This window comes from Belonocnema kinseyi, chromosome 8 (assembly GCF_010883055.1).
Source record: "Belonocnema kinseyi isolate 2016_QV_RU_SX_M_011 chromosome 8, B_treatae_v1, whole genome shotgun sequence".
In the NCBI taxonomy this organism is placed as follows: Eukaryota; Metazoa; Arthropoda; class Insecta; order Hymenoptera; family Cynipidae; genus Belonocnema; species Belonocnema kinseyi.
Genome location: NC_046664.1, coordinates 128,014,497 through 128,027,758, shown reverse-complemented (window position 1 = coordinate 128,027,758; position 13,262 = coordinate 128,014,497). Strand labels below are relative to the sequence as shown.

The following is a 13,262-nucleotide window of genomic DNA, read 5'->3' as shown; positions in this document are numbered from 1 at the left end:
AATGAATTTTAAAACATAAAACTTTTGTAATTTTTATTTATAAATTTTTTAATTTACATTTAAATCTTGAAGTTATACTTACAAATTCAGGAATTTTCAACATATAGATTTCCAAATTATTTCATTGTTTAAACTTATATTTCAAAGTATTGGTTTAAAAATTTTAATTAATTTGGGACCCAAAAAATCACATTTGAGAAATTTTAACGGGCATGTTCACCAAATCGTTCTCGTAGGCAAAGGAATTTACCCATGTTTTTTTTATTTAAAAATATATATATTTTAGCCTTTGCTCCGAGGGTTCAAAGTTTTTTGATTCAAAGTAAAGAAGTCCTAACAACAAATACAGGTTCAACCAACAGAGCAGTTATAGATTAATTAACTTATTATTACTCTGATATTCAACTGATTGTCAGTGACCGAAACGTAATAATTAATAAATTTTAAAATACATGCGGGAAATTCATTAGCCGAATAGACTAAAATATCTGTAGAAATTTCAAACTATACAAATATAAAAATACACACTCAATGATGTTAAAGAACTATATATCGATATTGCACTAAAAGTTTTATCTGTTTGAATAAAAATATAATATTGTCAAGTAAATAAATTGTAACTTATAAAAGAATATAAAAATATGAGAAATAACAAAGATATCTTTGGAAATAATCAAATAACTTTAGAAATATTACAAAGTATATGAAACAGCAATATAAACTATACATTTAATTTTCTCTCTGGTATCTATACAAATAAACATGTTTTACAAAGCGTGGATATTTAAAGTTCGTTACGAAATGTAAAAACGCTTTAATTGGCAATTTACTTTTAATTTAAATGGTTTTTGAAGGTATGCCGAGAGATGCTTACAGCGCTCCAAGTTGCTCTTGGCAAACTATATCAATTGGTCTATCTACGGGGAGCGGTGGGTAGAGGGGAAGTGATTTTTTTCGCGGGACCTTCCTTTGTGCTGCCATGTTTGTCGCGGGACATCAAAAGGTGGCGGACCTCCCCCCTCATTGCATCACCCCTGCAATAGCATGCCTAGTTCCTTGTTTCCTATGTCCATGCGCAAAAGTATTCCCTAAAGTAGCGGTTCAATTACTTTAGTAAGCCTTTTTGACCCCCATCTTAGGGGTCATTCACAAAAGACGTGATACGTTTAGAGGTGGGTGGGGGTCTGTCCAAGTATCATTCTCCATGTTAAGACCAATAAAGAAAGTACCACGCAGGGGGGGGGGTCAGAAGTTCCTGAAAAATGTTTCACGTATTTTGTGAATGGCCCCTTATCCGGCCATGTGAACTTATTTAATATTTTATAGAAATATAAATATTATTGGCATTCAAAAGCTCAGAGCTGGGCACAAAATACCTCAACTACATTGCTGAAATACATGTATTTCAGCGCAATGTAGTTGAAATACATCACGGGGAAAATACAATTCAGCTAATGTAGTTCAAATGCAACTACAAAATACGTACCAGTATTTTGAAATATTATTTGAAATACATTTTAGAATTGTATTATGTAGTTGAGTTATTTTGTGTATTTTCTTGAAAATGCTTTCTAATATATCAGCATATAAAAATTAGATTAAAAATCCCTGTAGTGTAGAGAGTAAAGAAGAAGAGAGAGAGGAGAATGTGATGGTCATGACAGGAGGGGCAGTAAATGGGACTTGGAGAGGGTATTGGGAGAGAGAAAAGCGAAAATCAATTGGGGGGTGGGTAAACACCACAATACGGCGCATAGTGCTGCGCAGAACCATCATGTGGCACATTATGCTGCACATTAGAGTTAGGTGATACACATGACTGCGCAGTAGAGTTCTGTGATGTAAATGTCTATGCAGATGAGTTATGTTATGTACATGGCTGTGCAGTTGAGTTATGTGATATACATGTATGCGCAGTAGAGTTCTGTGATATGCATGTATGCGCAGTAGATTTGTGTGATGTTCATGGATGCGTGTTAGAGTTCTGAGATTCGCATGGATGCGCAGTACAGCTCTGCGATGGGCTTAGTTGCACAGTAGAGTTCAGTAATGCAAATATCTGCGCAGTAGAGTTCTGTGATGTGCATGGCTGTGATGTAGGGTTCTGTAATGTTCATGGACGCGCATCAGAATTCTGCGATGTACATGACTGCGCAGTAGAGTTCTGCGGTACATGTGATTGCGCAATATAGTTATACGATTAGTGTCACTGCGCAATGGATTCATGTGATATGCATGACTGCGCAGTAGAGTTCTACGATGTACATAGCTGCGTAGTATAGCTGTGTGATAAGAAGGACTACGCAGTATAATTCTGTGACAATCGTGGATGCACAGTAGAACTATGAAACGATCGGTGTGCGCAGTAGAGGCCTACTTCATGTAGGGGTGTACAATAGACATTACGGTGGCCCAAAAAATCGCATTTGAGAAATTTTAACGGGCTTGTTGGGCAAATCGTTCTCGTTGGCAAATAAATGTACGAGATGTGTTCAAAAAATAAGGTGACTTTATGGTTTTCTCAAAAAATATTCACTTATTCCTCAATGCGAGGTGTGTTCAAAAAGTAAGGTGACTTCAATTTTAGCGGGCTACGTACATTCAAGTTTTAAATTTTTTGTTTTGTTGTGTTGGTACACTCGTCACGATCATATGTTCACAGTTTTGACTATATAGCTCGTGTTGTTTTTCTGGCAGAGGCGTAAAAGTTTAGAAGGGTTTGGTGTGCTCGGCGATTTTCTTCTTTCGAAAAACATTGAGCAAATATTTTGCATTAAATTTTGTGTTAAAAATTAAATCCAGTGCTCTAAAACTCTTGAAATGTTGACAGTTGCATACGTTGAGTCTACTCTGAGTAAGAAAAATGTGTATAAGTGGTACAAGCTGTTCCAAGAAGGCCGAGAGGATGTCGAAGACGAACCTCGCCCTGGACGTCCCAGCACGTCAACAACAGACGAAAACGTTCAAGCAGTGGAAGAAATGGTGTTGAAAAATCGCCGGATTATCATCAGAGAAGTTGCTGAAGATGTTGGCATATCGGTTGGCTCACGGCATGCTATCTTTTCGGACGTTTTGGGCATGAGACGTGTGTCAACGAAATTTGTTCCAAAACTGCTTAATTTTTATCAAAAGATCCATCGCATCACCATCGCTCAGGAGATGTTGAATGAAGTCAATAATGATCCTGATTTTCTCAAAAGGGTTATAACTGGGGATGAATCGTGGGTATATGGTTATGACGTCGAAACTAAAGCCCAATCGTCTCAGTGGAAGCATCCTGAAGTCTCCAAGACCGAAAAAAGCACGTCAAGTTCGGTCAAATGTGAAGGTTTCGCTTACTGTCTTTATTGATTACCGTGGCGTAGTGCATCAGGAATTCTTACCACAAGGTCGTACGGTCAATAAGGAGTATTACCTTCAAGGTATGCGCTGTTAGCGAGAGGCGATACGCAAAAAACGTCCGGAACTTTAGAAAAACAATTCGTGGCTTTTGCATCACGATAATGCATCTGCTCATTCATCGTTGCTTGTGAAAGATTTTCTGACCAAAAACAGCATCACAGTCATGCCTCAGCCTCCATATTCACTGGATTTGGCCCCCAGTGACTTTTTTCTTTTCCCAAAACTGAAGAGACCCATGAAAAGACATCGATCTTCAACGATTGAGGAGATAAAAACTGCGTCGCTGAAAGAACTCAAGGCTATACCACAAAATGATTATCAAAAGTGCTTCGATGATTGGAAAAAGCGTTGGCACAAGTGTATTATAATATAGTATATTATAATTTAACATGTTCTGCCATCGTTAAGCCCAACTGATGTTGCCCGATTCCCACCACGAGGAGGTACATGTCACCGAGAATCATCTTTTTTTTTTTAAATTTTTTAAATATTTAAAAAAAATTTTTTTTAAATTTTTATAATTTTGTTTTGTGTGCTTGAAGTTGTTTATTCGTGCGTTTGTTTGAAACATTTCATGCAAAAGTATTCTTGACATTCTTTGCAAGATTTCACGGTTCTTACTTCGCACTTCTCGTATGAGCAATACTTTTTGAATCCTGTGTTTTCGAGAGTATGATTTGAATGTTTATTTTCTGACACATTGGAAGCAATTAAATATTTTTGACAAATTTCCATGGCAACATCTTTTGTTTCTAATTTATTTTTGCTCACTGAATTGTAAAGCACTCTAGCGTTTGTGATTGATGCCTGTATCAGTCTAATGAAAATGGTCCATGTCCATTTCTTGGCTCGAATTATTGGCATCAAGTTGTTGCAGTGCTGATCGTGTAGGTCGACTCCACCCAAAAAACTGTTATAAACTTTGAAGGCATTTGGAAAAGGTATTGCAGCTTTTCCCTTGGCTTTCTTATCATAACGTGATATGTTCGAAAAAGGTGTGACGCCAGCAGCTGAAGAAAAAATCGAAACTGCTTTTGAATCCATAACTGTGACAAAATTAGTACCACTATTGCTATCATGTTTTACTTTAGATGTTCCTCTAAGAGCTTTCGCATCGATTTCATTAGACACTTCCATCCTATCTTTTCTTACATTGCCGGTCGCTTGCAGATTTTTATTTTTTAGATGCACTAACAGGTCAGGAGAAGAAAATAAGTTATCAAATTAGATATGACACTGAAGTCTATTACGAGGAGAAGTCTTGAACAAAAATTCTTGAAGCATTTGTAAAACAACTTGACTACCTTGAGCAATTCTGGGTAGGAAATCCACTTTTTTATTTTTGCCACAGTAAATATCAAAATGAAATAAGTAACCATTCGAACCGCATAATGCCCACATTTTGATACCAAATCGAATCGGTTTTCCTCTGATAAATTGCTTGAAACTGATTTTTCCGTAAAATTTTATCATAATTTCATCAATAGAAAGTGCTGTACAAAAATATCCAAAAGTCTTGATATTGTCATTGAAAATGTTCAGAATTTGACGTACACGCCAGGCCTTATCCTTTGCGTCTTCATCGTCTGGTTTGTAAAATTTGATGCTAGATTTTATAGTTTCAAATTCACGACGGCCCATAGATGATGTTACTACATCAGACCGTAGCAAAGTTTTTGAAGACCAATAATCTCTTTGTGACAATCGTTTGTTAAACATTGTGGAAATAATAATACCTATAAATGTGTTAAAACGATCGGAAGAAAACTCGTATCCTCATTTCGATGTAGAATCAATAATAAATTTCTTTAGTTCTTCAGAAAAAAAACTTTCAAATAAATCTGTTGGTGAACTAGCAAGAACTTTTTTCTTTTGTACCTCAGACAGTAAGATATCATTTGCTAGAGTATCACTATACATCATCTCTCCATCAATCCAATTATAAATATGTTCTTCTTTCAATTTTTTCTGACTTGTACTATAATTTTCCAATACTTTCTGGTACGACTGAAATGTCTGAGTCTTTGAATACTCTTCACCCATTTCAATATCACCTTGCTTATTACCTTCGTCACCAATAGACGACAAATCATCTTCAATATGATCAGATTCACCAGAATCGTCTGGATCAGGAATGAAAACTGCATCAACGTGATTTTCTTTTTCAGTATTTTCTACTGTATTGATACGATGTCTCTTTCTCGCATTTTCTGATTTGGAAAGTTTAACTTTCGGCATTGTGAATCGAATGAATGGGTCAGTGTGTCAAAATTGGATGTGTTGTTATTTTTTTACAAGATGATAGCTGTGGGAATATGTACTATTATTACGACGATTCAATACTTTCTGTATAATGTCTATGCAAAATATATTACAACATATATGTCATCTCAAGATAATGATAGTCAATAAAGATGAAATAAATTATCCTTCAATAAACATTCGAACTAGCAAAAATATTAGTAACGCCTATCAAAGACTACCGATATTCACTTTTCGAGGTTAAAAGTATGATACGAAAATATGATTACCGTGCATTAAAACTGTTCAAACTATTTTAAAAACATATAATTTGTTTGCATATATTGTTAAAAAATCGTTAATGTCCAAATTTGAGCTCGCAGGTTATATTTGCATAAGGTAATAATGGCGCGAAAATGTACTGCGATGACGCAATCCTATTTGATAATATCTATGATACAATATTTTATAAAACAACTTTTGTTTACGTCGTCTCAATATAATGATCAACGTGATTAATCAAAGATGAAACCAATTATTGTTCTGCGAAAATTCTGATGAGCGAAGATTTTCATTTTTTGAGGTTAAGAATGATACGAGAGTATGATTATTGCAAATTACAACTCTTGAAATGATTTCGGAACGATTGGATATTTTTCCTACATTGTCAAACATATTGTTTAAACAATATAATTTTGAAAAATTAATATCAAATTCGTGATCAGCGACCCCGAAAACCTAGAAAACGATATGCAACAACGTATTTAGGTATAGAAAATTGATATTTGCTGATATTAACTTAACTATTTAAATAATTAAAATTGACTATACATATTTTCGATGTATTTTTTTCCGTAGAATACGATTTTGCAAGTTAATTTAAAAAATTCTCATTTTTTGCAATAATTTTTTTAAACAAATTAATTTTGCAAAAATAATAGCAGATTCGCATTCAGCGACCCAAAAAACTATAGTGACTATATAGACCATGCAGTTTCGGTACAAAAAGTGTGTTTTAATCGCAAGAAATGATTAGTCGAAAAATTGATCATTTTTTCCATTGTTTTTGCCGTTATTTTGCAAGTTCAAACTATGATAAAAATAAAACCAATGATACCATTCGAAAGCATAACAATCGAGGACACGATTACACTATTCCATTGTTGAATATTCTTACGAAAAGGTATCGAAAATGTGAAAATAAAAAAAAAACAGGCCTGAAAAATTCGTGTTTTTTGCATTAATTTGCAAAAATTGTGTAAAAAACCATAGTTTTATGTAGTTTTGATAGCACCATTGAAAAGAGCGACCTCGAAAATAGTAGGATAGGTACTTCTCGAATTTTTTGACAGACGTTTTTATAGTGAAATGTTTTAGAGAAATGGGTAGTTGAAAAAAGTGTCCTTGTGACGATAATGGGTTAATTGTGTCAATTTTCATCAGCTTTTCTTACTCTTTACTCAATGTAAATTATACTTTTAATAATTTTTCTTTTAAAAATCTATTCTCAATAGCCTCAAGAATGTGTCTTCAAAATGTCAGGTTATACAATTATATCTGAGGGTCACAATGAGCCTTCAAATATTGCCATTTTATGCCATTTTTGATATTCATAAAACTTTTGCATAATATTTCTGAGATATGAAAATGCGATAAATACAATGTTCATTGATAAGTGAACAAGTATGTCAAATATCAAATAAACTGGCTTTTAATTTCCTGTCCAAAATTGAAAAAATAAAGTTGGAAACATTTTACGTGTTAAACTCCATAAGATATAAAAATAGCCAGAGCGAGTTCTAAAAATATTTGGTTTTGAAAATAAAAAAATAGGCATACATTTATTTGCCTACAAGAACGATTTGGCCAACAAGCCCGTTAAGATTTGTCAAATGTGATTTTTTGAGACACCCTAATAGACATACACTGTATATATCAGCAAGTAAAATTTCTATTATAGGTAGCGATGCGCCGTATGTATATCTGGAACATGGACTTGCGCGAGAGGCATCTATAAAACATACAACTGTGCAGTATACTTTTTAATAAATTAGGAAGCGCCGTAGAGCTTATAAGTGCTACTAGTCCAGACGCCATACCCAGTGCTGTCCGATCTTATATGTCGCCAAAATATTTTGAGTGATTCGTATGCACAATGATCACCTGATTCCGAATCGGTGTGGTACGTCTTCGGCAGATTGTGCGTTCTCGAGATATTCGCAATTAATCAATTTTTTAATTACTCTCGATTAATGATTTTCCATTAAACTTATTTCGATTTTTTTTGTTGCACTTTATTAGCTCATTGCAGGACGAATAAAAAACGTTGAAACATATTTGCCCTCCGATGAATATTTATTGCACAATAGCAACTAATAGGCGAAAAAGTTGGAAAAAAATTCTATCTGCCATATCTTCAAAAATATGATCTAAAAGAAAAATATTTTTTAATTAATGGAAATAGCAGCTAAAATACATACTTTTTATAATAAAAACTATTTCTCTAAAGTTAATACTTTCCTGGCCAAATTGAGTTTTTTGGGTGAAATTCTGCGGTGTGATAATAAATAGTAATTTTTAGTAAATTAAATTCATGTTAAATACAATATGTTTGCTCAAATATATTGTTGCTGTTTGCAGACACAAAGTTCCTGTGAAATTATGGTGAAATTGTTTAAATTTAAGCAACGGCGCATGAATAATAAATTACAGGGTTTCAAATACTAACAACTTTTCTACAAAAAGTTATAAATGTTTGAAATTTAGCACGATAATTCTCTAAAGTACCACTAAAACAATGATGTTAAGAAAAAATTGTTTATAAAAAAATTGTAACCTGTAGAACAATCTAAATTCCAATTATTTATCTACAGTTCTATATGCAGTGGGAACTTGGCACAAAGCTGAAACAATCTTAAATACTATTAAAAATTCAGTCATAGAATTTAAATTTCTTAATTTTTATTTATTTAATAGTTATCAACTTTCCTTTTTTTGGGAGAGTTTGACAATGGGGCTATAAGTGATGCCGTAAACTGGGAATCTTGCTAACGACCGGCCAGGTCCTAAACCATTGGCGTCGAATCGTCGTAGATACCGAGCAAGGGTTGAAGGCCCACTCAGCCACAATATTATGCACTGAATTATTCTTCCAGGAAAACTGATTTAATTTTGAAAAGAAATGTGTGTCTATTTTCATCGAAGAAGAAAAACCTCGGAAATTTTCCCGTTTTTTCCCAGTTCGCAAAAATTTGTCATGATCAATAAAATAAACAAATCTCATCTCCAAAGCTAAAAAGATTCTGTTTGAAGTAATAAAAAATATATTACAAATTAAAGCACTCAAAGTGTAACTCTTGCTTTTTTTTGTTTTAAAATTAACAAATGTTATACTCAAGTGCTCAATAATTTGCACGTATAAAATGGAAGTTAGGTACTAACACTTTTCAATTAAACAATTTAAAATGAATTGCAGATATACTGCAAAATTTAGAATTTTTATCTTTTATGACCTATAGAGTTAACAGATTCAAATTCAGTTCCAAAAAAAAATCGGCGTTATCATTTTCATTGTTTTAAGTTGAACATTCAATCAATGAACGTTCAGATTTTCAAAATTAGATTTTTCAAAGAAAGTTTAAGTTAGAAACATTAAAAATTAAAAAATTAAAATTATTCAACTAATGACTTTTTTCATACAATTTTTAGAAAATCCTGCTTATTATTTATAGTAAAAACTTGAGTTACTTTAAGTTTCAAAAAGTTTTAAAATTAATATAAAATTTAAAATGATTTTAAATAATTTAAACTAGTTGTATGTTCTGACATAATTTTCGCCTATTCGTATCGAACTTTTCGAGCATTTGCTGCAGCCTCATTTAAAACAAAATGTAGATTTGTGCAAATTTCAAATACAAATTTTAGAAGCTTTTTAAGAATTTTAAAAGGCTTCAAAATAAAAAATAAAACATTTTTTGAACATCCAAGGAAAATGTAAAATGATTTCTTATGTTAAAAAATCTTTAAGAAAATATTTTCAAAGATTTCCACAATTTTCAAAACAGAATTTGGAATATTTTAAAGGAATTTTTTTAAGTTATCAAAATTTTTTGAACATGTCAAGCAAAATTTGATTAATTTAAAAAGATATTTTTTAATTGTTCTTACAATTCAGAGTAAATTTTATAAATGTAAAAAAGTTCCTTCAAATATTCCACATTCTTTTTTACAATTTTGGAAATCTTTGAAAATCTTTTTAAATATTCTCTTAAAAGAAGGAGACAAAAATGACGAATCATTTTTTATTTTCCGAAGAATCTTGAGAAAATGTTTTTATCCTTTTGAAACCTTTCATAATTTTTAAACAGCTTCTAAATTTATAATTTGAAATCTGCAAGAATATACCGAAACTTCGGCACTAATAGCCGAATTATGTAGATACACACACTTCCTTTAAATCACTTCCAATTTTTTGTAGAATAAATTAATTTCTTATAACAGCAAAATAGTTTCACAGTGCCGAATGGACCCATGAACCCTTCTACTAGCATTTTCTATTTCCACGCTTATGGGGTCCGAACCAGCCGGCCAGATGAGCGCTTCCGAGTTTACAATGTCACTTATCGAGTCCATTGTCGAATTCTTAAAAAAAGGGAAGTTTATAACTACTAAATGAATAAAAATTAAGAAATGTAAATTCTATGACTGAATTTTAAATAATATTTAAGATTGTTTAAGCTTCGTGCGAAGTTTTCACTGCATATAGAACTGTAGATAAATAATTGGAATTTAGATTGTTCTACAGGTTACAATTTTTTTATAAACAATTTTTTCTTAACATCATTGTTTTAGTGGTACTTTAGAGAATTATCGTGCTAAATTTCAAACATTTATAACTTTTTGTAGAAAAGTTGTTAGTATTTGAAACCCTGTAATTGATTATTCATGCGCCGTTGCTTAAATTTAAACAATTTCACCATAATTTCACAGGAACTTTGTGCCTGCGAACAGCAACAATATATTTGAGCAAACATATTGTATTTAACATGAATTTAATTTACTAAAAATTACTATTTATTATCACACCGCAGAATTTCACCCAAAAAACTCAATTTGGCCAGGAAAGTATTAACTTTAGAGAAATAGTTTTTATTATAAAAAGTATGTATTTTAGCTGCTATTTCCATTAATTAAAAAATATTTCTCTTTTAGATCATATTTTTGAAGATATCGCAGATAGAATTTTTTTCCAACTTTTTCGCCTATTAGTTGCTATTGTGCAATAAATATTCATCGGAGGGCAAATATGTTTGAACGTTCTTTATTCGTCCTGTAATGAGCTAATAAAGTGCAACAAAAAAAATCGAAATAAGTTTAATGGAAAATCATTAATCGGGAGTAATAAAAAAATTGATTAATTGCGAATATCTCGAGAACGCACAATCTGCCGAAGACGTACCACACCGATTCGGAATCAGGTAGTTCCCTGCAGTACTCAGAACTGCGCAATGGCGACATATGGTAAGCGAAACTGCGCAATACATGCACGATCAACAAGACTGCGCAGTAGACATTCATGAGACATATATTTGAGCAGTAGGTATATATGGGACATAAAAAAGCACAGTAGAATTTTTTAATAACATGGACTGCGCTGTCGATGTCAAACATATGTAGGGATGCGAGGTAGGTATTTATTGAACGTACAAATGCGCAGTATATTTGATTCCTACTCTTTTCTCATTAAGAAGAAAGTTGGAAATGATCGATGTAACGGACCTTAAATATTACAAAGGAATTGTCATGCACTGCTAGAGTCAACTCAACGACTCTTTAAATGGATCCTTTATTTAAGTGCAGAATCAAACGACGCGGTGCTAGCAGCTCTTACATTTCCGAGGGTCAAAGCTCGTTGGCTAGCTTTTGCGTAGAGCCCATTTCAATCCACGGAGGAATGAAAAATTTGCTTCCAAAAGTAGCGAAAGAAGAAGCCGAGGACCTTGACTGCAGCTTCAAAAGAAAGCATAGATGATGACTTCTACGAGTTTCATAAAGGACCAGTAAATATTAGTTATGGTCCAACTGCAGCAAAGAGAGGACGACCAAGTCGACAGGCTCTAGCATTAACTCTACCGTGCAGACATACTTGTCGTAAAACTTTACTGCGCATCCATGTGTACCACGGTACTCCACTGTACAGACATGCGCAGCACAAAACGGTACTGCGCAACTATTTGTATCGCAGAACACCACTGAGCACTCATGCGTATGACAGAACTCTACTGTGCAACAATTCACGCCGTAGAACTCGAGTGCTCAGACACCCACGTCGAAGAACTCTACTGCGCATTCATGTGCATCAAATACCTCTACTGTGCAACCATGCGCATTGTATAATTCTACTGTGCAGCTCTAGTTTGCAACCATGCGCATCGTAGAACTCTACTGTGCATCCAAGAACATCACAGAACTCTACAGGGCAGCCATGCACACCACAGAAATCTACTGCGCAGATATTGTTATCAAAGAACTCTACTGCACCACCATGTGCACAGTAGAACTGTATCCATACCTCATACAAATACATTGCGCAGCAATGCACATCACAGAACTCTACTGCGCATATGTGTATAACAGAAATCTACTGTGCATCCATATGTACCAGATGACTAAACTGCACAGCCACGCACATCACATAGCTCTAATGCGCAGTCATGTTCGTCACAGAACTCTATTGCGCAGACATGTGCATCGAAAAACTCAGATGCGCAACCGTATGCGCCGTAGATCTAAACTGCGCATATATGAGCATCACAGAACTCTACTGCGCAGGAATTACGCCACATAACTCTAATGTGCAGCATAATGTGAAACAAACCGTGCGACATAATTTTAGGATGCATTTCATAACACAATTCTGATTTTTGATCTAAAATACTGTAGTTTCTGACCTGATTATAGATATTATACTTTTTTTAATCAAGTGCTTCTCACCATTCAATTTCGAATTTTACAACAAAATGTAGAAATTTCTTAATATTGACAAAATGGCGGTGATTTTTTATAAAATTTTGAAACTCAATTTTCTCAAAAAGGCCAGCGTTTGTTTCTTGATTTTGTTTTAGGTTGGTACTATTGTCATTATCGGGACTACCCGTTACTAAAAAATGATCATTTACATTTTGTCCAGAAACAAGGCTAGACACAAAAAAATACAAATAAGCTAAGTTATTCCACAATATGTGCACAATATGTGAATAATAATTTTTGAGTAACAAAAAAATTCTTTATTGTCTGCAGGCAATTTTTTCATGAAATCCCGCTAACAAGCGTTAAATTCAGAAAAATTAAGAATTTGTATTCCTATGAATACGCGACTTTTCCTCCGTCTAAAAATCCCCCAAGCGAAAAGAAAAAGTACAAATCCTATTCCTTTCAATCGACTTAGTAAAATTTAACGAAAGCATTTATTTAACCTATTTTTCATTATTAAATCTTTTTATAACTTATAAATTCGGAAAATATTCAAATTTATATTTATTTATATTTTAATCATTTATTTAAACGTCTTAAAAAATGCAACAAAGAAATCTATGCAAATGTGTGAATTTAAATAATTT

The 13,262-nt window shown here is 33.2% G+C and overlaps 1 protein-coding gene across 1 annotated transcript; it reads right to left on the bottom strand.

Annotated features, from left to right (window-relative positions):
- Nucleotides 1-4,626: 4,626 nt before the first annotated feature.
- On the bottom strand, nt 4,627-5,640 carry LOC117178697 (piggyBac transposable element-derived protein 3-like). Its single transcript, XM_033370125.1, has 2 exons — nt 5,232-5,640; nt 4,627-5,138 (listed from the first exon to the last, which is right to left on the bottom strand). The coding sequence occupies exons 1-2, from the start codon at nt 5,638-5,640 to the stop codon at nt 4,627-4,629; spliced, it is 921 nt and encodes a 306-aa protein (XP_033226016.1).
- Between the last annotated feature and the right edge of the window lie 7,622 nt (nt 5,641-13,262).